At 40.6% G+C, this 25,245-nt stretch overlaps 2 protein-coding genes across 5 annotated transcripts; both read right to left on the bottom strand.

The window, feature by feature from the left end:
* Positions 1-357: 357 nt before the first annotated feature.
* On the bottom strand, positions 358-20,164 carry LOC101170190 (ATP-citrate synthase). 3 transcript variants are annotated; one of them, XM_020705135.2, is made up of 29 exons: positions 20,033-20,154; positions 18,397-18,572; positions 17,521-17,681; positions 16,287-16,409; positions 14,666-14,728; positions 14,400-14,590; positions 12,573-12,652; positions 11,976-12,106; positions 11,058-11,176; positions 10,044-10,180; positions 9,878-9,939; positions 9,679-9,796; positions 9,449-9,600; positions 8,812-8,905; positions 8,333-8,474; positions 8,082-8,250; positions 7,898-8,002; positions 7,614-7,810; positions 7,465-7,546; positions 5,504-5,614; positions 5,290-5,417; positions 5,103-5,196; positions 3,877-4,031; positions 3,641-3,791; positions 3,414-3,557; positions 1,938-2,051; positions 1,768-1,850; positions 1,488-1,564; positions 358-1,389 (listed from the first exon to the last, which is right to left on the bottom strand). In XM_020705135.2, the coding sequence occupies exons 3-29, from the start codon at positions 17,677-17,679 to the stop codon at positions 1,295-1,297; spliced, it is 3,276 nt and encodes a 1,091-aa protein (XP_020560794.2). In that variant the 5' UTR covers positions 17,680-17,681; positions 18,397-18,572; positions 20,033-20,154; the 3' UTR covers positions 358-1,294. The 3 variants fall into 3 exon arrangements, with proteins under 3 accessions (XP_020560794.2, XP_011476241.2, XP_023813193.1); XM_011477939.3 differs by lacking the exon at positions 18,397-18,572 and having other exon boundaries at positions 20,033-20,164; XM_023957425.1 differs by lacking the exon at positions 18,397-18,572 and having other exon boundaries at positions 17,521-17,733.
* A 1,076-nt stretch (positions 20,165-21,240) lies between these two features.
* Positions 21,241-25,245, bottom strand: cnp (2',3'-cyclic nucleotide 3' phosphodiesterase). 2 transcript variants are annotated; one of them, XM_020705137.2, is made up of 4 exons: positions 25,107-25,245; positions 22,828-24,178; positions 22,625-22,752; positions 21,241-22,528 (listed from the first exon to the last, which is right to left on the bottom strand). In XM_020705137.2, the coding sequence occupies exons 2-4, from the start codon at positions 24,143-24,145 to the stop codon at positions 22,067-22,069; spliced, it is 1,908 nt and encodes a 635-aa protein (XP_020560796.1). In that variant the 5' UTR covers positions 24,146-24,178; positions 25,107-25,245; the 3' UTR covers positions 21,241-22,066. The 2 variants fall into 2 exon arrangements, with proteins under 2 accessions (XP_020560796.1, XP_004071334.1); XM_004071286.4 differs by having other exon boundaries at positions 22,828-24,184.

The following is a 25,245-nucleotide window of genomic DNA, read 5'->3' on the forward strand; positions in this document are numbered from 1 at the left end:
AGTCAGTACATTTGGATAATCTGCTACATCTAGTCATTCCACGTGCATTATACTATACTAACTGGAAAAGCTGAAAGGCACTACGTTAAAATAAACTTGGAAAAAAAATCAAACGATAATAAGGTGTTTTAGTATATTTACTGCACATAGTAAACTATTTGATTTCAAAGTAGACTGGATTTATTAAATGAAACAGTTAAATATGCACATTACGTTTAAAACTAATTATATAGAATTATTATACGTAATTTAGATAGCAATTAAGATAGTTAACACAATTATTCTTTATTGTTTTAAATCCCCTCAACCTAATTTCACTTTTTTGGCCACAGTAACACAGACAAGACCATAACACAATATTTTATTACATATAGCTTTATTATATTTGACAAATTTTAGCATTTGTTAATATATATCAAGTCAGTCCAGAGGTGAATTCAGTTTATATTAAGATGGATACATACAAACACAGACACAAACTGCTCGTCACACATTTAACTGGATATGCACAATTATGTTTAATTAAAAATGTAAAAGATAAATGACAAGTATTAGGCTTATAATGCTGACTATCAACACTTAAACATTAATTGAGTTGGGAATTTCTTTGCATCAAACTAACCAGAGAAAGTAAATAAAATAAAAAACCAATACATTTATTAATAAATATATTTTTGTTCCTTGTTTTATATTGAGCACTTTAAGTACTTCCACAACTTCTGGGCACTAACAAATAGCAGCAGCTATCAGGCCTGACTCACAAAGCAGAAAGACAAAGCCCAGTATCGTTTCAGTTTTGGCACTGCTTCAAACACATTGTAAAATAATCTTCAACATTCACTTTTGTTATTTTTCTGATGGATAATGGTAATAAAATAAGACTTCTCTACAGTACTGCATGTTCTGATTTCCAAATGGCACAAGGAGGAGAGCTGCACAGAGACAGCAGACTGTGAAAAAGACACACATGCTTGCTTATTACAGTGACTTTACATTTAAGGCGAATTAGACAGCCAAACAACTCACAACACAAACATTTGGAGAGGTATCTCTGCGATTCAAGGAAAAACATAAATGCTCTCAAGCTTCAACAGAGATCACGTTTTACAAACATCCACACAGATGCAGCACTGACAGGAATTTACATCTAAAATGCGTTATTACAGTTTTTTCTTAGTGCAATTGTAAGTTATATTAATTCTAACATCTTCTGTTTACTACAATAGTACTTTTTGTTGAGGTGATTGACAGCGTGACCAGAAGAGCCGGCGAGTGCCCTGGATGATGAAGAGAATTACATAGACATGTGCTCTGGAAGCACATAGGAGATGTCATCCCATGGGTGACGGTACAGACCCTGCTTCAGTCTCTTCTGGTCCAGGTAGTGCCCTGAGATGATCCAAAAAAAAATAAGCAGTTGGATTTACTGATAAACAGTAATGTTGGCCTTCGTGCAGATGTTACTATAGCAACAAAAAGCAGCTTACCAATGAATCCCATGCTGCGCCCCAAAACAAAGATTCCATTTAAAGCACCGATGTCTACAAACTCATCCGCTTCATCCCTGCAGTGCGGTGACAAGGAAGAAAACAACAAAACCGCTGACAGTCTCTCCAAATCCAAAGTAGTTTAAATAATTTTCAACAGACAGTGATTTTAAAAATTTTCAGTATGTAAAAACACATCGTGGTATTCTAAACATGTAAAAACCACAATGGTTGTTAGGAAAAATAAAGGCAGGGACATGGTGATGTGTTGAAAACAAACCTTGTAAAGCCGCCACAGGTCCTGAGCAGGTCCACAAAGGCAACACCAATGAAACCATCCACATTAAGGATCAGGTTTGGCTTCTGGTTGATACACAGAGAAAAATATTACCTATTAGACGTCAGACAACTTTTGTTAAAGGTGACAAAAAATAGTGGATGAAGTCCTACTTTAGAAGTGGTGATCTTTTCCACTTCTAGAGCGTAGTCCAGCAGCTGGCAGGACGGGAAATTCTGCTTCACAAAGTCTTTCAAGATCTGGACTCTCATGTCGGGATTATTGATCTGAGAAAGTAAAAAAGTCTTATTTTTTGTTGAGAAAATGTACATACATTTATTCAAATTAAGTTTATTGATGGCTGCACGGTGGCGCAGTGGTTAGCGCTCTTGCCTCACAGCAAGAAGGACCTTGGTTCAAGTCCCGGCTGGGGGACCTGAACCAGAACATCAATGGGGGACCTTTCTGTGTGGAGTTTGCATGTTCTCCCCGTGCATGTGTGGGTTTTCTCCGGGATCTCCGGCTTCCTCCCACTGTCCAAAAACATGCTTCATAGGTTGATTGGCAACTCTAAATTGACCATAGGTGTGAGTGTGAGAGTGAATGGACGTGTGATTGAGGATATTCTACCCTGCGACAGACTGGCGACCAGTCCAGGGCATCCCTTGCCTACGCCCAAGTGGCCGGGATAGGCTCCGGCAACCCCGTAACCCCGAAAGGGAAAAACGGTCAAGGAGATGAATGAAGTTTATTGATCTATGTTATCATAGGTCATATAAATGTCTAGTTTACTTTGATTCATATTATCATAGTTTATATTTTATGGAAATATTAAACTTTGTGTTGTCTTTATTTCTTTAATCTCTGGTTTCTCCAAAACTGCTGAGTAAAATTAATAGCAACCAAAATGCAAAATGTTCCTCACAGAATTGATATACATCGCTCCACACTGGCGCAATAAGGAGTCAAACTACAGATCACGCTCAAGGACAGCAAAATGCAAACTTGGGGGAAAAAAACAACAATTATCTCTGTTTATGTAAAAAACAAGTAAATTCAAAAAAGAATCATCAGCATCTTTTATAAGTTAATTTAAAAAAAAACTAAAGAAACAGTTGAAATTTTTAAAGTAAGTGAAACAAAGTAAAACTTCAAAATAAATCAAATGACTTATCTTTGAAACAAAAACAAAAAGTGCACAGTAGCATATCTTACAAGGTCAACTCAAAATTGAAATGAATAAATAGCTCCCTGAAGTTTTGTTGAGAAATTGAAACAAAGTTAAATACAATTTGATAAAAAAGTGACTGTTAAATTGTCAATAGTTCCAGTTGAGCAGCAAATTCTCCAACAAAATGGCTTCTCATAAATTGCAGAGACTTCGCAGCAACACGGGACTGATGAGGGGGGTGCACAGAGGGGCCATAGTTATACCCACGCACGGAGCAGCCGAGGCTGTGACAGCCTTAGTTGCTAGTAGTGTGACATACAAAAGTTTGTTACAATTTCAGGAGTTTTCTACGTTTGCGTATGTTGGACACAGCTGGTACACCCTCCATTGCCTCTCCACACAAGAATACTTCTCTACGGCCTAGCTGGTAATCAGTTGACCCCTAATGCTGTCTTTATTTTCTGTTTTAATGACTCACCGACTTGACTCTGTGTCCGATACCCATGATCAACTTGCCGTCCTTCTTCATCTTGTTGACAAACTCCATAGGCAGCATCCCGCTGTCAAAAGCCTTACTGAACTGCTTAGCCGCAGCATCCAGAGCTCCCCCAAAGCGATCACCCTGACACACAAAAACCAAAAGTAAGAAACGACAGCCTTTTGTCCCAGTGGAGGCACAGGTAACATCAAGGTACAAGATCTTACAATAGTGAGGAGGCCTGAAGTCAGGCTGGAGATGAGGTCCTTGCCAGCTCGAGCACAGACAATAGTGTTGTGAGCACCAGAGACTGCAGGGCCGTGATCTGCAGTCACCATCAGACACATCTCTATGAACTGGCAGGCGTACCGTGGTAACCTGCAAGTGCACGTGGCAACAGGGTTCATGTAAACCCCTCATGTGTCAGGATAATTATTAGTTGATTGTGGCGCAAAATTCTGACCTCCGCTGGAACCAGAGAAGCCCCAGGGTTCCTCCAAGACCCATTTCAGTCTTAAAGACCTCGGTGATGGGCATGCCGGCGTAGAGGAGCTCCTGACCCCTCTCATCACAGATGCTGGTCATGAAGGAGGCTGGTTTACGGATCAGACCCAGCTCCTGCACAACAGTCAGACGCAAAAACAAATTAACTAGGGCTGTTGAGTGGCAAGAGTCTGGTGATATGATACTTCGACAGAATACACATGCCACAATATATCCCATAATATCCCAAAGACTGTAACAGAGACAATATATCACAATGTTTAAAAAGAGGATGACTTTGAAAGACTTGGTCGGGATACTAACACACCTTTATTATGAACAAAATGTTATAAAATAAATTTTATTTCACTATCTGAACATTAGGCTCTGCAAATTCCAGGTGCTTTTATTTTGAAATACTATTTCTTTCAACACTGAATGTTTTTTTTTACCATAAAAAAGCTTAAATGTGCCTTAACCAATAAGATTCTTGAAGTATAATTAGGGAAATAAAGTTCTTTGTATTTCCAAAACGACTTAAATGTACTTTATATGGGAGAATAGATTACATGATCAAAGAAATACAATCTTTAACAAGACAATCTGCCTTTTTCAGTTTTAAATGAGTTGTGTAGGTGTCATTGAGCTTTGGAACAACAACCGCCATTCATTTATTCAAACTTGTTGTTTTGTTGCTGAGCTGCTTAAAGAGGCTCAGTTTGTTCCGCTGCCAACTGGCAGTCGGGGGTCTGAGCGAAACACAAGAGTAAGACGCTGAACTAAATGTTTGCTTATAAAAAAATCATATTGTGATATTTCAAATTAATGATTCTTTTCCTCCTCCCCTACAATTTATAGCAAAGTTGTGCTTTAAAACAACAAAACTCAGTTCATTTGGTTTCCTGATCATCTGATGTGTTTTTAACTGAAAAATATTCGAATTATATCAAGTGAGAATACTGAGTTAAATGAAAAATGTTCTTGGAAAAATAGGCCTAGTCTGTTCATAAAACAATGAAATTACATCAGTGTTGAAGTTCTAGAAAGAGAAAAATTCATGTCTTTTAAAAACACAAAAATCAGTTTTTGTTTCTATATTTTTCCCTGAGAAATCTCTTCAGGTTAATTTGAATTATCTGATGTACAGAAAGTATTTACTGTAAAAACGCATCACATGAAAAACCCAAAAGAAAATGCAGCGCTCACCCGTGCCCAGGAGTAATCCATTGGGACAGTGGGAGGAGGAACCTCCTCTGCTGGCTGAATAACTCCTTTGGCAACAAGGTCATCATACACATTTCTGTGTTAACAAAACAGAACAAAGCATTTTTGAATTGGAGTAAAAAAAAAACAGAAACTGAATCCGAAAAAAAGGCAGAGAAAATCTTCTGACTTGATGATGTCTCCCAGCTCGTCAAAGCTCTTGGGTACAAAAGCACCAGCTTCTTTCAGGGCTTTGTTCTTGGCAACAGCAGTCTCAGAGGCCTGGTTGGCGCACGCTCCAGCGTGACCAAACTGAACCTGATGGTTCAAAGCAAAAACAGCCATCCATAGACCTCACTTATTCTGTTCTCTAAACAGAAACAGGCCCCTCGTCTGCCTTTTACCTCTGAGGAAAACATGGTAGCACAGGTGCCAATACACCAGCACACCACTGGCTTTGTGACTCTTCCCTGTTTAATAGCCTCACAAATCTTGTACTCTTCTGTGCCGCCGATCTGATGAAGAACAGTGAAAGCACAAGTAAAAATCAGATGTCAGCCGCCGTACAAGTGAATACCGAGTGTCTGCAGACAAAAAGTGGACAAACATGTATGGGGCACACACAAAATATCGAGGTCGTAGACCGCTCAGTAGAGTGAAAATGTTTGTTTTTTCTACAGGCTTTCTGCCAGGGACACTTAACACGCAAAGATAATAAAGGGCAAAGTAGATGAGACGTTGGGCATTCATGTGCACTGCACAAAAGGCCTGTTAGTGCTGTTCATTTGATAAGTGTGCGCTTCTGGGCTATTAGAACTTAGAAGACAATAGGGAGTGTAGTTTGTGTGGGTGTTTTACAAACACTTCCATATCACCTGCACACCCTGTGCGTGCAGCATTTAGGCGGCCAGTAAGGAGCCAGTAGCTATTTGAGTTGTCCACTCTATCACAGAGATGACGTCTTTGTTAAGACCTGGGAACCTTTTGTGTTATACATTGGATTAGACAATTATTAAGAAAGTAGGGCAGGGTTGACAAAATCGATTAATGGATCTGAATCAATCCGAGCTTAAATTGATAATAAATTGATCCATAGAAGCAGAGATCAACCCTATATTCCTTTTCTTTTCCGGTGACCTCAACATACTGTAGCGACGGACGTTAAACACTGTTAATCCATTCTGTGTTGCTATCCTCTGCTAGCGTTAAGTGATGCTGTTGTGTTCTGTGTTTCTATTGGTGCTCCAGTCAGTTAGATAAATGTGATTGGAAGAGTGTGGGTGGGGGGCAGAGGGGGAAGTGAATAGAAAGGAGTGTCGTGAGAGCGTGTGTAGGGCATACATCCAATAAGGAGACAGCGTCAGGGCAAGTCTTCCGTTTTGTGAGGTGTTTGGCGTAGTTGCAGCCAACAGGAACCATTTAAGCTGCATTAAAAGCTGCACATTTGAAAAAAGTCAGTCTCTTCATTACGACTTTTCATTACGTCTAGCCGGATGTTACAATACATTGCTGACTAAATGAACAGCTTTATATACCCACAGGCAGGAATTGTCCGAACTCTTTTAAGTAAACGTGTTTTTTTTTTAAAGTAACCATTTTTGGTCTAAAGCACCATTTTTTTGCCCACATCTTCTTGAATAAAGTGTAATGCTATAGCGCGAGCTCCACCTAGTGGCCAAACTGAAAATCCCTCCTGGAGAGACAGAACATTATGATCTGCACATTTTTGTGTTCCACCTTTTTACAAAGTACGTAAACTGTATCACAGTAATATGAATATCTTCAAAACACGTATAGATTATTTTTGTATTTCTATACAAATATGTCTAAATGTGTAAACCGAGTAAATGCAATATTGAATCGAATAGAGTGGATCGAAAGAATCTATAAAATAAGAGACTCGAATCAATTCTGGAAATTATTGGTGAAACCCAGCCCTATAAGAGAGTTTTTGTGCCAACTGTGTTTTTTTTTTCTTTTTGATGTAATGCTCTTATATTTTATGTATGAGTTTTGTGACTTCTCGCACATCTAACGTGTCTCTGTACTCATGAGCCAAGTGTTGTGGGCTCTTTGTGTGTGTGGTTGTGTTTTGTTACATTAATGTGTTAAATTCTATATTGGAAAGGAGCCAGTACCTAACTGACGACATTCTTACACATACATACAGATACTCTATCACACCCATGACAATGATATGTTCCATTTTCATGATATAACCTAACCATTAGTAGTCTCTGCACTCACCGATGCATTTATGAATGACATAGATTTACGTAGGAAGGATGCCGACCTGTCATTCTAATAGATTTCAATCAAAATTGAATGTGAACAAAGGTTTAAGCAGAAATCTAGGTTTCCTCACCTCTCCCAAGACTACGATCATCTTGACTCCAGGAGTATCTTGGTAGCGCAGCACATGATCCGTAAACACAGAACCTGGGTATCTGTCATGGAAGTTAGAGTTATACATCCGCTCAAAGCAACAAGCTGAAATCCTGGAGCAGCTCATACCTGTCCCCGCCGATGGCCACACCTTCAAAGACCCCATCCGTGGTGCGGGAGATGATGTTGTTGAGTTCGTTGGACATCCCGCCTGAGCGGGAGACGTACGCCACGCTGCCCGAACGATACAGCTTGGAGGCGAGGATGTTATCCAACATTCCACCTGTGTTCCCGATTTTGAAACAGCCCGGCTTTATTCCTCCAACCTGAACAAAAACAAAGTCTTTTGCTCTGAAGGATAACAACACAGAGGGATCATCAGCAGTTTGCCAGGGAGGTGAAGCTAGACTGACAGTTGCAGGGCCAATGATGGTGATCCCCTTCTCGTCAGCGGCTTTAATGATCTTCCTGGTGTGTGCTTCGGGGATTCCTTCAGCAATGATGGCAATGGTCTGGATCTAAAAGCCGTTGAATGGGACATTTTCATAAAACTTTGAGGAACTTTGAAGCTCACCAACAATACATGAGGGAACTTACCTGTGGGTATTCCATGGTCTCCATGGTGCTCTCAAAAGCTGAACGCAAAGAGGCAAAGCTGATAAGAACATCCACATCGGGATGCTTCTTCATGGCGTCGCCCATGTTCTTGTAAACAGGAATGAGGATCTCCTTGTGTCCCCAGTAGAACTTTTGTTTGTGGTCTCCACTGAAAAAACATAAATCAGGGAAACGTGAACACTCTCCTGCAGCAGACCAAAGAGAAGCCACATTAAAAGGGGCAAACTCACGTGAAGGGGTAAATCATAGCTGAAACGGATGGCTCCTCTCTGGAGCAAACGTAGTCAAAGTCCAGCATGCCTTGCACCGCCCGTGTCTGCATACCCCACACCATAGCTTTTGTTTGCTTGGTGAAGAGAACTGTGGATTTTGCTGCAGAACAGTAGAAAAAATTAGAGACAGAAAACAAAGAACATTGACACAGTTTAAAGAAATTTTAAAGGTTTACTAATGCCATTTCTGCAATCCAAGGCAGAGAAAATCTCTACAAACGTTTTATGAGGGTTTATTGTGAGTTCCTATAAATTAAAGAGTTTTCCTTTGGACACTTAAATGTTATTGCATTTGGATGGCAGCCTTTTCCAGCCATCAAAAGAGGGAGCTACAACACATTCACCTTCTATCCAGAACCCTCTAAATGAAACAGAAGCTTGAGCTTTGAAAGTAATAATAATCTCTATTGTGACCACATGAGTGTGTCTTCACTCACCAACAGAAGTTCCAGTTTTAACCTTCTTTGCTGGAGAACCTTCAACTTTAGTTTTTTGCACAGAAACAGTCTCTTTTCTCCTCGATGTTGGAGTCTAAAAATAAAGAATTTGATCATTTTTCTAGATGAGGAGACTTGAAAAACCTGACTTTCTTGGACATTCAAAAAATGGACAAACAGTGAAATTTCAGCACGACAAAAGACAAGCCACACAAGTAAAGATACATTTTCTGGTCCTGAAATTACATATAAATATTTTTTTAAGCAGAACTCTTGGAAGGTTTTATTGAACAAATTTCTTTTGTTTGACATATTTAAGCTAAATAAGAAGCTAAGCGTGCAAACATGCATTTTCCCTGAAATCCTTTGGACTGCACAATTCTAATGGCTGCCTCAGGGGGAAGCTGGATTGCTCTGATTTTAGAGCGGACTAGAATGCCCCATCGTGCTCTTACACAAAAGGGTTATTGGGCCTCAAATAATTTGATTCACTAAAAGGGAGGAGAAGTTGAGACAGAGTCTGAGGCCATCCTCCCCTCACTCTGTGAGTAAACTGCACTGACAGACATGACTGTGGAGACAAAGCACACACAGTAACAGACAAGGTGCAACAACTCTCTTGGATTGCACGTCGTACCGATGTGGTGTTGGAGTTGAGGAGGAAGTTGGCAGTGTGGGCAGCGACTGGCGGCTGGATGGGGATGGGTTTGTGACCCAGGGCCATGCCAACAATGGCCGTCATGTGGGTTTCTGTGCCAAACACATGAATGGGGATTCCAGTGGTCTTTCCTGTCGATGCAACAAACCATCAAGTGACCTTAAAAGAATAGCAGCAACTTAAAGATTCATTTAAAAAATAACACGTACCAACTTCCCCCATCACTCTGAGGCCTTCCTGGTAGTTGGGGCCCCCCCGACGGACAAAAATGGTGACTTCATGCTCCTTCAGGGGTTCCTGATAGTCCTTTATCGCCCTAACAATCCCCTAAAGTTGTAAAACAGTTGCAGGGTAAATAATGTGACACCAAAGGCTAAAATGAAGTCTATCAAACAACACAAATGATACCTTAAATGTTGCTGCAACATTTGTGAAGTTGGCTATACTTCCTCCAATGATCAAAACCTTTCCTGGAACGCACGGTTAAAAAACAAACAAAAAAAAACTTTCATAAACTGGATGCGGAAAGGAGAATAAAATCATGAATTTAAGCAGAGCTTTGACTTTTTCACACCATCTGGGTGCTTCTCTCGGGTCATCAGAGACAGGATGGTCTTGGCGTAGTCGTAGGTCTGCTGCTCACTCGGTGCTCCGGAATACTCCCCGTAATTGGCCAGCTCGTTCACCCCTCCTAAGTCGCAGATTGTGTCACTGGGAGTTTAGGACAGATAAACATGCAAATGATGACTAAATTCCTATACTCATCAGCGCAGTTAATAATCCGCCTCCATCAAACCCCATCCTCTGAAACTTGTTCACATGCCCTGTCCTCCTTCACTCCATCTATCGACCTCCTCTTTGGTCTTCTTTTAAGTCTCGTTCCTGGTGGTTTCAACCTCAGCATCCTAAAGAAAATCTTGGATTCTTTTGTTTCAAAAAATTGATGAACTCTTAACTTTTTAAGTGGGATAACTTGCAGAATTAGTGAATGGGAAATACTTTTTTGCCCCACTGTACATATCTTTTATCAAACATCTAATCAGAACAAAAGCCACATTTAGGCCACTTTTGAAATTTGGTTTTTAGAATTGTCTTTACACTAGTTTTAAAAAGCTCATCATTTTGCAGTCATTTATGGTTTTATTTATATTTTACCATTTGTACTCATCAGCTAGATTACTCTTAAAATGGAATTGAATGCTTTATAGGGTTTACTTTAGTTAAAATGTATTTAGGACGTTTTAAGAATCTGCCATCACCATGAATTCATTTTTTTTCTTTTTCTTATATCACTTTTGTCTACAAATGGATAGAAGAACTCAGCAGTTCACACAGGGAATTATTAGTCATGGTTGATGTGTCTGCACGTCACGCTTTACGTCTTCGACAGACGGCGGCAAACTCCTTTCTGCAGACCCTCTAAAACAGCAGCATCCGGAACCGAGTGTTCGTCTCTGGGCTGCATCTCTTCAGAAAGCCAAACCTAATTATGCGTAGTGGAACCACATCAAGAGTCTATGGATAATGAGCCGAGCAAAAGGAGCACCCTCTGAGTATTTCTGGTGCTCTTCTTATTCAGTTTGTTTACCTGTATACCACAGAAGCTCCCCCTCCAGCCACCATGGTCCAAATTCTGCCTCGAGGGTTTAACAGGGTCAGCTTGAGGCTGGCGCCGCTTTTTGCATCAAGGTCTGCGATGTAAGCCTCCTGCAAGACATGCAGACACAGTGGTAAGAGCACTGTTTAATCGATCCCACAAAAGCAACAAAGCAGACATGGAAATAGGTTTTAAATCTGCCGTAAACCCGCCAGCCGGTGGGATATACCTCAATGGTTGTTTACAGCAGCCTTAGCTACAGCTGGAGGCTAAGATGAAGTATAAAAAAAAAAAAAACACTTCTAATCAAAAGACACCCGCTGTCCCAAACCTCTGCTCTGCCTCACAGGAGCCCAATTAGACCGGGCCGTCTGCTGAACTGACAATCTATGTCTCTAATGGGCTCCGAAAAGAGGAAAAAGAATCCTAAACAAACAAGCTTCATTATTTAAAGCTGAGTTTATTTTTAGCTAGACTCTGTCAATTTATGACAATTGTAACATGTTGCTTTTATGGCCCGAGTTGAAAAATTAATGCATCAAAGGTTGAATTACACACATAAGACAAAGGTCTTTAATTTAACAGTTTATTTGATAGCAAATCATAAGGAAAAAAATGAATCAAAGATTATAATATGTACGTCTTTTTCTATGTCTTTGGTATATTGTTTATGTCCATATTTTTGATCCACATCTATGTTGCTGTATGCTTTTATTGTTAGTGGACCAAATGCCCAGACAGTGAACTAAAAACACATAAAATATATTTTTGGCATAAATGGAACCCCATAGATTTCATTAATCCTTGTATTTCATGTCCTTAGAAATTTTTTTTTTCTTTTCTACAGGATTTATGATTTACTGCAGAAAAAAACCCACAATGACACTTCCCGGTCTATTCTTTCCTCACCTCAGGATATGCCTCCCTGCCGAAAGGGGGAGGAAACTCCACGTCTCCCCATTTGGCTTTACAGATATAGTCGGCAGTAGCATCAATCTTTGCTGCCATGTCCAGGACGTAAACTCCATCTTTTGTGACAACTAGTAAAGTAGTAAAAAAAATTACAAGATGTCACTGAAATACCCCAAGAAAGCTGCACATACAGGAAGTGATAATCAATTAAAAGTGAGAAGAGTTGATGCTCAGACTCAGGTGATCCACCCGGCTTCCTGCGGTGCCAGGAGGAAGTGGAGCGGGGGGGGACGAGTGGCCGGACATCAAAGTAGGAGCGCAGCTACATCAACAAGAACAGCTGCCGGGGGGCATGTGCTGGTGCCAAATTACTTCATTAAAAACCCACAACTTCCTTCATCAAGCAGCAACAGCATGAATTATTTCACGGTTTTCTCGCAAAAAATGTGTCAGAGTCGACGTTTTCTGTGGTGTTTGGAAATAATTTTACCCAACTCAGTCTCCTTTCTTTACATTTTTAAAATAATCCAGTCATATTAACTGTTTTCACAGAGACAAATCATGGCTTTTTGGGTGGGAGAAGTGAAAACCCACCGAGAGGGTTGATCTCCAGGTATGTGAAGAAGAGTTCTTCATAAAGGTTGAAGAGCCCAACTATGAAGCTGGCCAGAACCCTGAAGAGAGATGATGAAGACTTTCAGATGCCAAATCCATTCATTACATAATAAGGATTACAATTGAGAAAAACAATCATGATGGGTACAATCAAGTTCTGCTAAAATTCAACTATAATTTATGATTCTAAAGACTAGACTCTAACTTTTAATGTAATTGCATTGTAAAATTGCTTTTCCCTTTGCATGTAATGCCTAAAATACTTTTCTTTTCGGAATTTTATAAACAAAGTTAGCACAAATTCAAATAGCTTTAGTGTATAGGTTTAAAAATCATATACATCAGTTTTTGTATTAAATTTGGGCAAAAGTATTAAATACCCACTCCAATCATCTTATGATTTATTTTAAAATCATTCCCAGAGGTCTTTTAATTATGATTATGCTGTTTTTAGGACATAGTTTCCTGCAAAGTCCAGGTGTTTATTAAAATTTGCCCTTTTCCTTATAGCTAAAAATGTCATAATCATAATTAAAAGACCACATTTGGAACACTTTGAAAATAAATCAAAAGATGATTCCCATAGGTCTTTACCATAAAAAAAATGACAGAAACATAAGATTTGTGCAAGTTAAACATTTAAAAATGTAAACTTAGCAGCAGAACTTTTATATTGGACTCAAAGTGGCCAGTGTATGTATGCAACGGACCATATTTGTTATCTACAGGCTATGAAACACAATTTTCTTGTGACAAATAATGTGAGTGATGATAAGCTGCAGCCAACATCACTTCAGCTTTGTTGACACTTGTATTGACAGGAAACAGCCCGTCTGTAAATTAGCAAGGGTGCTTGTTGTTGGGGAGGGAAAACCTTAGATTGCCCCATTCATCACAAGTCAAGTGGAGAGAAGGGGGAGATAGTATCATGAACGTCAGCTGTGTCCTGAACTAACAGACCCCCATGGCAGAAACCATCGAAAACAAAGCAGCATCCACATCCATCAGGTGGAAAATCGGCTTCTTGGTTTTGGTTTTGTCTGCGGTGCGATGAGTCATTTCAGGGGTTGCTTCTTCAAACGTCAGCCATGACAACGGGTCCCGGCAGACTCTGCTGTCACGAGAGCGCCTCAGGAGAAATGGACAGGAGTCACTGGAGGGCAAGCCTCTGTATCCATCCCATCAAAATTCTGCTCTGAATGTGGCTTCCGAGCAGAAGTCACACTAAGAGCACTGCTGAAAAAATATTTGTGAAATGGAACCTTGCTCCCGATCCAGCTTTTACTGCCAATTGAAGAGCAATTATGAGGCTTTATTTACCACTCCTCCCTGTTCATATGCAATTTTGTAATATAAATGTAAAATATATAAATTATTTATGTGTCAGGATTCAAAATGGGGATACAGGTTTACTTTAAAAATCAATTGAAATATGAAGAAATTTTAAGAAAGATGACAAAAAAGCAACTAAAAGCAACAGTTTAGGAAAGTCCTGGTTTTGAGATTAAAAATGCATTTTTTTTGCTTGGGACGCCTCACAGCAAGGTGTTGGTTCAAATCTTGGCAGGGAGCTTTGTTGTATCCAGGGATTCAGCGGGTTAAGAATGGATGTTCTTGAACAAGAACATGTTAGAAACACCATTTTCATGGATGTGAGCCTAAAATGTTTTTTTTTTTTCAAGAAAATCCCTAAAAGTAATCTTAAAATAAGATGCATTTGATGTGAAGCTAAACATAGAAATTTCTCATTTTTAAATGAATGTATAGACAATATTTAGCTCAGTGTCCACGTTTCGTCAGACTTACGCTCTCTTGTCGTTGGGCGCTTTGGTCAGCAGGGCTTTCTTCACCTGGTCCTCATCTATCTTTTCATCCACCCTGATTAGCAGCTTTTGGGCTTTGGCATCTACGTCTCCAACATCCACCCCCCCTTCATGGTGAAACAGGATATAGTCGCCCTCTCGGGCGGCATAGATGCACACGTAGAATTCCTCTTCCTGACAGTAGCCAAAAAAAAAAGTGATTATCTTTAAATAGACTGGAACATTGCGGATTTTGGGAATGAGGTTTACCTGCTTGTGAGGCACAAACGGCTCGATGAGGAAGTTCTTGAGAATTCCCTTTGCTTTCCCCACCTGTCAGTCATCCACAGAACAATTTCAGATTCTTAAGTAAAGCAAAAACAAAGCTTCAAAAATAATTTTTTTTCTGTGGAGAGAAAATGGCTTTTGCTCAAATGTACCTCAGGGAAAAGTGGAATTAAAACAACCGAAGCCTGTCACTTGACAAAAATTAATTGGCATTTGAAATAAGAAAGGAGAGTTGTAAATGTAGAGTGGAGCTGAAAGCCTCGGCTCGTTTTTATGGAATCTGTCACTTTTGCAGTTAAAGGCCAACAGGCACAAAGAGTCACTGGGGACCTTCTGAGAGCAGCCAGCCGGAGAGAGTAAAGACAGAACTGCCACTCTGCAGAGAGCAACAATAACAGGACGTTATTGACTTCAAAAAAACAACAAGATCAATGAGATAAATGAGGAGGCATTTCCTTGCTTTTCTTGACGCTTTCACTTGAAAAAAAGGCAGTTTTGATCATTTGTTGGTACATAACCTCGCTCCAAACCACAGTAACTAATGCTCTCTTGATTACAGGACTAGAACTATAGAAACCAGGAAGCAAAAATGCTCGGAAAAGGAGGAAAGAACATGAGAGGAACCAGCCACATCCAGCCTCAGAATGCAAATCAGACACTGCATCCATCATGCATGCTCAGGGACACCAATTAATCTCTGTCATTAACATAACATAACCCAAATATTCTTTACATGAAATCAACCACACCAAATTTCACTCAAATACTCACTCTGATCATCTTTGGATCCAAGTGATCTTTTAATTGTGACTATTTTAGCAAAAATAAAATAAAAACCTGTGTTGCTTTTTAGAACATAATTTCTGCAGAGTCGCAGAATAGTTCATTAGAAATTCGTCTCTGAGTTGTAGGCGGCACCGTTGACACGTTGCAACCCCGCCTCCCCTTACCGTCACACATAAGAGCTGTCCGCTTACACACTCGCAAGCTAGCTTACAGCCCCTCACACACTCCAAGATGTAAATGGATCTAGTTGTCCACAAGTGGATCCATCGGAATGGAGAAGAGTATTTTGGGTGTCCTAAATACGATCTTTTGCAAATAGCATTTTTCCGTCTGCGCCCGATTCACAAGAAATACCAGTTTTGAGCTTGATTTTCTTAATGTATTATTTATATATCATCAGAAAAATGCCACAAGAAAAATGTTAAAAACACAGTTTTCAGTGGGCTGGGTCTACAGTTATTTTGCTGCAGCTGTTTTTACATGATCTAAAGGATGATAAATATGTGCATTTTCACCACTGGGACGTCCAAACATTCTTCTTTATTGTTTTATGAGCCCTGCAGTTTCTGCATGACTTCCTTTTAGATTTATGGGATACAAAAAAACCATCTTTCAGCTAAAACAAGTTTTTTGATTTGTTTTTTTTTTTCAGTGGCGGCGTTCGGCTTAGCAGTGCTGACTGGACTGGACTGATCCGCAAGCAGCAAACAGACATGCGGCATGGGCTTTAGCAAAATGGGGTGACAGGAAGGTTAGTGGGCTCTTAGGCAGAGTAAGACAGTGGTCTTTGGTGAAGGGCAGAGGAAGGAAAACATACCGTCGCCTCTTTATTCAGACGTGGCTTGAGCCAGTTTTTGACACCATTCAGGTCCAGGTTGACGCCAACCAAACCCAGCTTTCCTCTCCTCTTAATGAGCTGGTCCGGCTTCACCACCAGCCGCTGCAGGAGGAAGACAGGCGTGATCACTTCATCTGGGCTCAAAGTTTCCATTTGAAAAGACAACATTTAAATGCTTAATGCCAGTTTTAGGTAATTCATCATTTAGCTCAACTTGAAGCCTTCATTAAAGTCCAACTCCGATCATCTTTTGATCTATTCTAAAAGCGTTCCCAGTGATCTTTTAATTATAATTATAATTAGGCTGTTTTTAGCCAAAATCCTGTGTTGTTTTTTATGACATGGTTTCTGCAAAGCGGCAATAATTCATCAGAAATTCACCTCTGAGTCGTGGGAGGGACCATTGGTGCAGCTCTCTGTAGTCTGCTCCTGATTCACAACAATTTGAATAAAGAATTCCCCAGAAATGCAATTTTGAGCTTAATTTATGTCCTCCATCATCAGAAAAATACAACAAGAACATGTTAAAAACACTGTTTTCATCGGGGTGGGTCTTTGATGAGTTGGGTTTAATAGGAATCCCTCTTCTATCATCCACCCCTACATGACAGCGGCACCATAACATCCTCCCCCACCACCACTTTTGCAAGTCAAATCTAGAGGATGACTTATGACAGTGAAGCCATTACTGCCGAGCTGCTTGCCAGTGAAAGGAGGAGGGAGCTGGGGGCGGGGGGGAGGGGTTAATGTGATTTCCTGATCAATTGTACGGCACCACACATCTCCGTGGATCTGCCCTCCACAATCTTTTTACCCTTCAGATAGAAAACCGACAGAGACAGACAAATGACGACGTCCCTGCAGCTGGATAACTTTATTAAGCTGCACTGCAGACTGTCCATCTGTGACAGCATTTCTGCAAGGATGCTGAGAGGAAAAGTAACAAAAAACAAAGTGGGCTTTAAATCTAACAGTGAGATTGAGAGTATCTGTCGCCATTTTCTCGTGCGCTTTTACTTTGCGTCATTTGCACTTAAGGAAAAGACTGACCACTCCCAACGGTGACGTCACCAGAAGACTCTGGCTCCTTTGCCAGACTGAGGAACTGCCTCTATAAATAGAGGATTGTTTACTGCCATCTGCAGGGGGGGCCGTACTTTAATGAGACGGTAGATAGGCGTCCACGTATATTTCTGTCACGACCACCTCTTACCTCTGTGAGGAGCCACGGGTGCTCCTGCGTCAGTTTGTCAAAGTTGGTCTCCGGAGTCACGTTAGCATAGCGGAATCTGTTCTGGACCGCAGCTGATGAGAAGATGAACTTGTAGAGGAACTCCTTCCCCGTCTGCTCAGAGATGGCCTTGGCTGACATGACTGCTCAGGACAGGAGGGATGGAGGAGAGAGAGGACGAGCAAGGAGATGAGACTTTGAGATTGGAGTCGGGTTATGGGCAGAGACAAAGGATTTGGGGGAAAGTTTAACAAAGATATACTGGTTTGAAGCCAAGATTTAAATTAAAAAAAGGAAAACTTAAACCAGAGGAATAAAAAAAAACAACTTCAAGATTGATATTTGCATTTAAAATATACAAAGCAATTCACAGAAAAACACCTGCAGCAGGAACATCAGACTGACCTTCAGTTTATTCATTTGGAGAACCTAAAGGCTAAAATTTGGCTACAGTTTTATTTTTTATTTATTATTATTATTATGGCATTTTTCTATACTTTTTTGGGTTAAGAAATTGTCAAATTAACTTTAAAAGCTCAGAAAAATGTCTATTAACCCCTTGATGCTAATTGATAATCAATTATGTCTTCCCTTCAAGTAGCAAGTAGATGCTAAATAAAGATAAGTTTGGAGCAGAAGTGGTTTCATGCATTTATGCACGAAAATGTGTCAAAGGGTTAAGCTGAAACTCCTGCAGGAAATAAGACCACAAACCATTTTAAGGGATGGAGAATTCAACATCCTTGCTTATAAAACTCCCAACTTAAGAACCAAGAAGGTTGAATTTCATTCTCAATCTATTTCTGTTATCTGTGTGTTCTTCCAAAAGACCAAGATGAGCGGAGACACTTATCTGACCCTGAAAATGTTTGACTCTCCTGTTGTTGCAATGTCACTCTTGCCACAGCTCGGATCAAGGAGAAGGAGAAGAAAAAAGCTCAACCAGGAGATGTGTGAGAGTGTCTGGCCCCTAAAGCCTCTGGCATGCTGTTCACCAAACCCTGAAGGAAGCAAGCCACCTGACTGAACACTAACTGAAAAAATAAATAAAAAACAAAAGTAAAGCTCATTAAAAGTTAATAAATATAAAATGTAGACAATATTGATTCTGTCCACAGGTTCCTGCATTGACTTAGAAAAAGGACTTTCTATTCTTCTTATTAGTGAGTAAATCCCTGTTTTCAAAGTATGATGGGAGTAATAGAGATGCATTATTCTGACTTGATAGCAAATAGCTCCTCTATAAAACTGTAAGGTGGACATAAATATTCAATTTCCATTCAATTCTCCCCTAGAACTGAGCGGACAGCATCAAGCTTAATTGCAGCTTTTAACAAATCTGGTTATTAATATTACTGAAAACTGTATTACATCGTGTCCCCTTAATTCTATTTTTTATTTTAGTCATTTTGATCACTCTAGGTTAGCTTCATTCAAAACTCAACAAGAACCAGACGACTGCAGTTCTAATGTGAGCACACTTATGAGACGATGCTTAATTACTTGTGTCTCATTCAACCACATCCTGCTGAGGCTTCCGTACCAAACCACCCGCAAACCTTAACGCATTCGGCTTTCACATCGACTTGGTGTGATTATCGTACAGCCGCAACTGAGATCCTACTTTAAAAAGAGAACAACGACTGAAGTAAAGTGTGTTTTTAGAGGAAAAGATGAACGAATTAGACCCTAATTTTCCACTTTCTTAAAAGGTGCAACTAGATTACATCATGCTTAAGTTTTTAAGAAGACATTAATGTGCTGTATTTGTTATTTAAATCTTTATTTTAACAATAACAATAAATCATCTAAATAGGCAAATAAGCAAACCATGCTGCAGTCTCTGAACATAAAAGGATCGGGCCAAAGATTGTAACAGTCTTTAATGAAAATACCACAAATATTTTCTGCTCAAACTAAATTGACAGTGTCAAAAACTAACAATATATTAGATAACATCACTAATTGTCTCCTCTCAGAGCTCAACTAGCAAGGATGTCCGATAACCTTGCAGGGATGGAGTGAGCCTTCATTAAGCTGAAAGCTTTTGCCTGCCTGCAGCCCTGGCAGCCATTTCTTTGGACCACTTTCTCATTATTGATCCTCACTGTTCCTGAGTCACCATCACCAAGCAGGTTCTAGGCTAAACAGATGAGGTTCTGTTCATCTTCTGATTCCTCTGTGCTGCAGCTGACCTGTCAGTGGTGTTGCAGAAAACATGCAGGAACAGTTGCAAACAGAAGATGGACTGACTGCAAAATAACTGAGCAGGTGCACTTATATATATATATATATATATATATATATATATATATATATATATATATATATATATATATATATATATATATATATATATATATATATATATACATAATTCCATTACTTTTATTAAAACTTACTTTTTTTGTTTTTCATTTGGAAAAAATGGATGTTAAAAAAGCCTAAAGCTAGGAAAATATACAATTTAAGATTGAAAAAGCAAATGACTCACCTATTTTGTGTCGCTGAAGTGTGTCGTGTCCGGGGATGCCTGCTGTGTCACGCTGCTTTCCCCGCCTGCGTGGATCAGCCTGTTTCTTGGAGATGAACCGTCGCTTCTCGCCTGTTTTGTTTGGCAAAGGTAATCTGACGATAGACTCGCCGAAGCTTCCTGGCCTCTGATTGGCTCCTTCTTGTTGGGGCGTTCAATGCCCCTCGGAAATTTCATAATTGACCATTTTTGTGGGGGGTCACTTTTTAAAATGCGAAATTTCACTTAAGAAGTTTGACTCCGTGTAAATGTGAGTGATGGGTGTGTGATATATGTTACCCTGCGACAGAGCTGTCCAAGGTGTCCCCTGCCTTCGCCCATCAAAGGTTACTCTCGCATTTTCTCTTTATTTTTTTGTTTCATTTTATTTTTTATTCCCTTTTGTGTTTGTTATTAATTAGTATTTTTTAAAGAATGTAACACGTTTGTTCTGTATTCAGAATTCTATTGTACATTATATGTGCATAATTGTTGTATTTTCTTGTTTTGTATGTTGCAATTGTTCAATAAAAAAAATAAAATAAAAAAAAGACCCCTAAAAGGCCAAACGGAAGTAGATGAATGAATGTTTGACCCCCGTGTACGGAGAAGTTACGAACATGTTAACCATTCTAATATATATATATATATATTAGAATGTTTAACATGTTCGTTAATTCCGACCAAGTAATGAAGCCTTCAAAATAAAATACATTCTTAAAAGGTGCTGCAATCATAGAATTTTGTTTAATGTTTAGGAAAAGTAAAAAAATCTAACTCAGAATTTAAACTTATTTGTCTTTAACAAATATTTACTTCATTTTCAATTAAATATTCTCATCATCTGCAGAGAAAAAAAATCTGGAACATAAAGCTTGTAAACGTGTCCACTCGTTTTGCCACAAAATAGCAATAACTTCGCTGCATAGAAGGTCAATTACTGGACACTGAGGTAATTTGTAGAGAGGTATTAAAACCCGTTTCTTCAGGCAACTGTGATAAAGATCAAGAGGAAGCCACGTTGACTTAAAACCACCATGCAGAAACTCAGATGAAGTTACTTGTGCCCCTTGGTGGCTAACTCTTTTAGTTACAAGTTGTAATAAAAAAATTAGAGCCAGAAGTTATTCTTCTGTTTACTGCAAGGACATGCTGAGTGAAAAGCATCAATGCCATTGAAGAGACGGAAGGTCCTTGGAGCAAAGCATTTTTATTAAGTGTACAAAACAAGTGCAAAAATAGTGATTAAGAGCTACACAATGTAGGACTTGCCCTTCAAAAATTACAGAGTACAAGTTGAAATGCAGTACATGACGTGCTTCTCAAAGAGTGTGGTAAGAAAGGATTACAAAAAATGAACTTGAATTCACAGCATTTCATAAATATTAAGTGCAACTTCAGAAACAAAATGTCAGATTCAACAGCGTTCTCCCTTTTTCAAACTAGGCACGATATGAAGATTTCACAACAAAGACTGTCTGACATTCGCACTAATACATCACTTTGGCCCAGGTTCTATCAAATGTCTTAGGCTGTACGAACAAAACTGACCGCATGGGTTTGCACTGAACACCATGTGAAGATCTACAGAACGTTTCAGAGGCAGAGCTATTTCTAGAAGGTGCCATGTGTTCCTGTACTAAAGAAAATATAATAATCAGGTTGCATGCAATTATTTCTCTCACACCTGTATACTGATGAGTAGAAAGAAAGAAGTTTTTCTGATAGATGCAGCTTGTGGGAGGGACCTAAGTTCAACTGACACTAAGAGGATCATGGGAAATCGGAAGATGCAACTCTGGCACTAACAGCAGAATGGGATAATGAAGCATACTGACAACAAGCCTCAGCAGAAGGCATCTCAGGCTGTGGTGCAAATCAACATTAAAAAGGCACGCAGCTCGTGGTCGAGTGGATGAGTTAACTGAAACCCCCCAAACACTGCACAAACCTTCAACAAAGTGAGCCCAAGGTATCATCAGCTGCTTAGAGATCACATTTCCAAGACTGTTTGGGTTACAGTATGGAACACTTCTTTTGCTTCTTCTTCTCTGGTTCCTTTTTGGGTGGCTCTTGCTCCTTGTATGCATAAAAGCTGGAAAAACAGGCGGGAACGGCAATGGGCTCTCTGAGTGTGAGCATCCACCTTCCTTCACCATAATAGATCAACGAGCCCAGCTCCATCTCAAGCGGCTCCCCCTGCTGGCCCTCTTTCTGCAGCGCAAGGATTTGGAGCAGATCTACCCCCGTCTGAACGGGCTCTGTGCCCTCTGCGCAGCCCAGAGTGATGTGGGCGCGACTTCCCTGGGGCAGGGAGGCGGCTGCGGCGACGGCCGACTCCACCTCCTTCTCAGCATCAGCTGGCCACAGGAGAAGCTGCTCCTCGGTGAGGCTCACTCTGGCCCCCGCGGTGCGAGGGGTGACAAAGAGAGCAGTCAGCGACAGCTCAAACACCGACCCATAGGCACTTCTAACCGCCTGGAGAAAGGATTGAAAAGATTAATACAACAAAACCAACAACAACAAAACCTGAAAGGGCACAGAGCAACAAAATAAAATAAAATCAGTTCTTACTGGATTTTGTGCATACTCTTTGGAACCCTCTACTTTTCCATAGTTGCAGAACTTTGTGGTGCAGTGCAAAGTCCCATTGGCTTTGTAGTACTGCTCCAGATCCACCTCCTTCTCAGCTTTTCCTGTGACTTTAAATAAAAGATGAGATGCAAGTGAGTTCAAATGAAGGCATGACTTAATAGAGGAACCTTAGAGGAACTCACAGTCAATCAGGTGTTTCTTGAAGGCTTCCAGCGTGTCCAGAGTTTTCAGGAAGTCCATGGATGTGCACCGGATCTTCTCCTGCACCGCTGGCAGGAGAAACCAGCCAAAGTAAAGAGGAAGGGACAATTCCTCGTGCTGGACTTTCATTGCCTCCAGTTTGGCCTCGTCCAGTTGGCGCTTCGTCTTCTTTGCCAACTGTGCGACATCTAGTCTCCACTCAGTTTGTGGCTCCAGGAAGATCAAAACCAGGTTGTGCTCCTCAGCCATCTCCCACAAGCGGGCCACGCGGTCGTGGATGTGGTTGGTGTCATCCACCACTATTAGCACAGATGAGGCTCCGCCTTCCTTGCAGCAGGTGACCACAGCTTCATCCAGAGCTTTGTACCCCTCTGTGGACTGCTCTGGATTTTCTGGCTTTATGCCGTGGGCGTCGGCAGAGATCACAGAGCAGAGGTCTTTATAGGAATCTGCTATGGCACGGGCCAGAAAGCTCTTGCCGCTTCCTGGAAGGCCTCTGAGGACCACAAGGGTACGAGAGACTTTCAAGGCATCTTTGGTCTGCTCCTGATTCAAAAGGGCAAAAGACAGTGAGCCAGAAGCTGGAGCCACATCTTCCTTCTGAGCCTCTTTTGGTTCTGATTGAACACCTTCAGCTTGTGCTGGCTCAGCTGCCATTACAGAAGCAGACTGAGCATGGATTTCCTTTCCAGACTGAGCCGAGTCACCTTTTCCACCCTCAGCTGATCCCTCCTCTGACGCAGCAGCTTGTGCTGGCTTTTCTGAGGAAAGCTCTTCCCCCACTGCTGGTTCCTCCTTGGTCTCCTGTTTGGTGGATGGTTCTGCAGCTGGCTGCTGTTCCACAGCTTTTGAAAGCACCGCTTGCTCTTGCACTTCAGTTACCGGAGCTGGTTCTGCTGATTTCTCTGGCTCCGGTTCAGGAGCACCTTCTGCCAGATGAGTTTGTAAAGTCGGGAGCTCTGGATTGTTCTCTGGCACAGACGGTTGTTCGGCAGCAGCAACTGGGTCAGAAGCCTTTTCGGTCGAGTTATCTGGTTCAGATGGGGCCACCAACTCCACACCTTCTGACTTTTTGGCGTCTTCATCAACCAGAATTTCCGTATTTTCCTGGTTTTCTTCTGCAATCTGTCCTGCCACTTCTTCTTCAGCTTGATCATTTACTGGCGACTGCTCGGGAGCTTCGACAGCAGCTGCTGGTTTCTCAGGCTCCACTTTTTCCTCTCGATTTTCCATAACCGCCACCTCCTCTTGATTCGGAGCCTCCGGCATGTCTAAAACCTCACTCTTCTCAGTATCCATGCTTGTATTTGAAGCTTAGCGTCGCTCACCACCGTGTACCTTAAACACAGCCACAAAACCCAGCATTTACTGACAGTAAACTGCACAAACTAAAAAAAAAGAAAAGATCATATTTAAATCTCCATTTCCAGAATTTGTGCTCATCATTTTTTAAGCTAAAAAAGATTTAAAACAGGAAGTTGTGCAAGAAAAGGAGTTAAAAATGGGCCAAAACCACTTGCACAATGTGGTTTTTGACCCTTGAACTGAGCGCGTGAGGCTACAGAATTGATTTTTCTAGGTCTATGCAAACAAAAGGGGCGTGGTAAAAAAAGAAGCATTTTTTTAAGCATTTAATTTAGCAGCTTTATAGAAGCATTCGTAGGAGTTTGGACACCAAACCTCGCCTCCAGACAAAGGCTAATTAAGGAAATGCACGAGTGTTTATTGAATATAGTGACTTGCGAAAGCTTCCTTCGACAAATTAGAAAGATTAGAAGTTGCATATTAAAAAAGAGCCAAATGAAACTGTTTCTTAGAGAAAGAGGAAGAGCTAAAAAGGCGAATCCGTCAGGCGTAAAAGAAGACAGATAACGAAACTGAAGCACTATTTTCCAGGTTCCACAAATTAGTACAACCTAAACAAATTGAAATCAAATTTAACTTAAAAATATTAGTTAATAATAAAATAATATTTTAAACATTTGTTTTAAAGCGAATATTTTGGCTAATTTATGTTGGTTTGGTGCGGTGGGGAGTGGCGTGCACATTTAGCACGCGAGACAAAAACGATTTCTCCCCGCCAGGCGGACGCTCAGTCCTCTCTGCAACATCACAAAAAAAACACGCGAATAGTCTGGTTAACTTTAGTTAGCGTGGGAGAAATTAGTTAAACTGTTACCGTAACGAGCTAGCATCAACTGGACGTGCGCACGTGCTGTAGTAGCCTAGCATGTGAAAGGTTTTCTGAAACGCCGCTTACCAGTTGAGTAGCAGTGAAGCTGGAGGTGCTGCTGTGCTGACCACGTTATTGTCCCTCTGAATACAATGACAACGCGGCGCTGGCCGCAGACACGTTACTCTGACGAGGGAGGGGGGATTCAAATAAGAAAAAAAAAGGA

This window comes from Oryzias latipes, chromosome 8 (genome assembly GCF_002234675.1).
Source record: "Oryzias latipes chromosome 8, ASM223467v1".
NCBI classification, from domain to species: Eukaryota; Metazoa; Chordata; class Actinopteri; order Beloniformes; family Adrianichthyidae; genus Oryzias; species Oryzias latipes.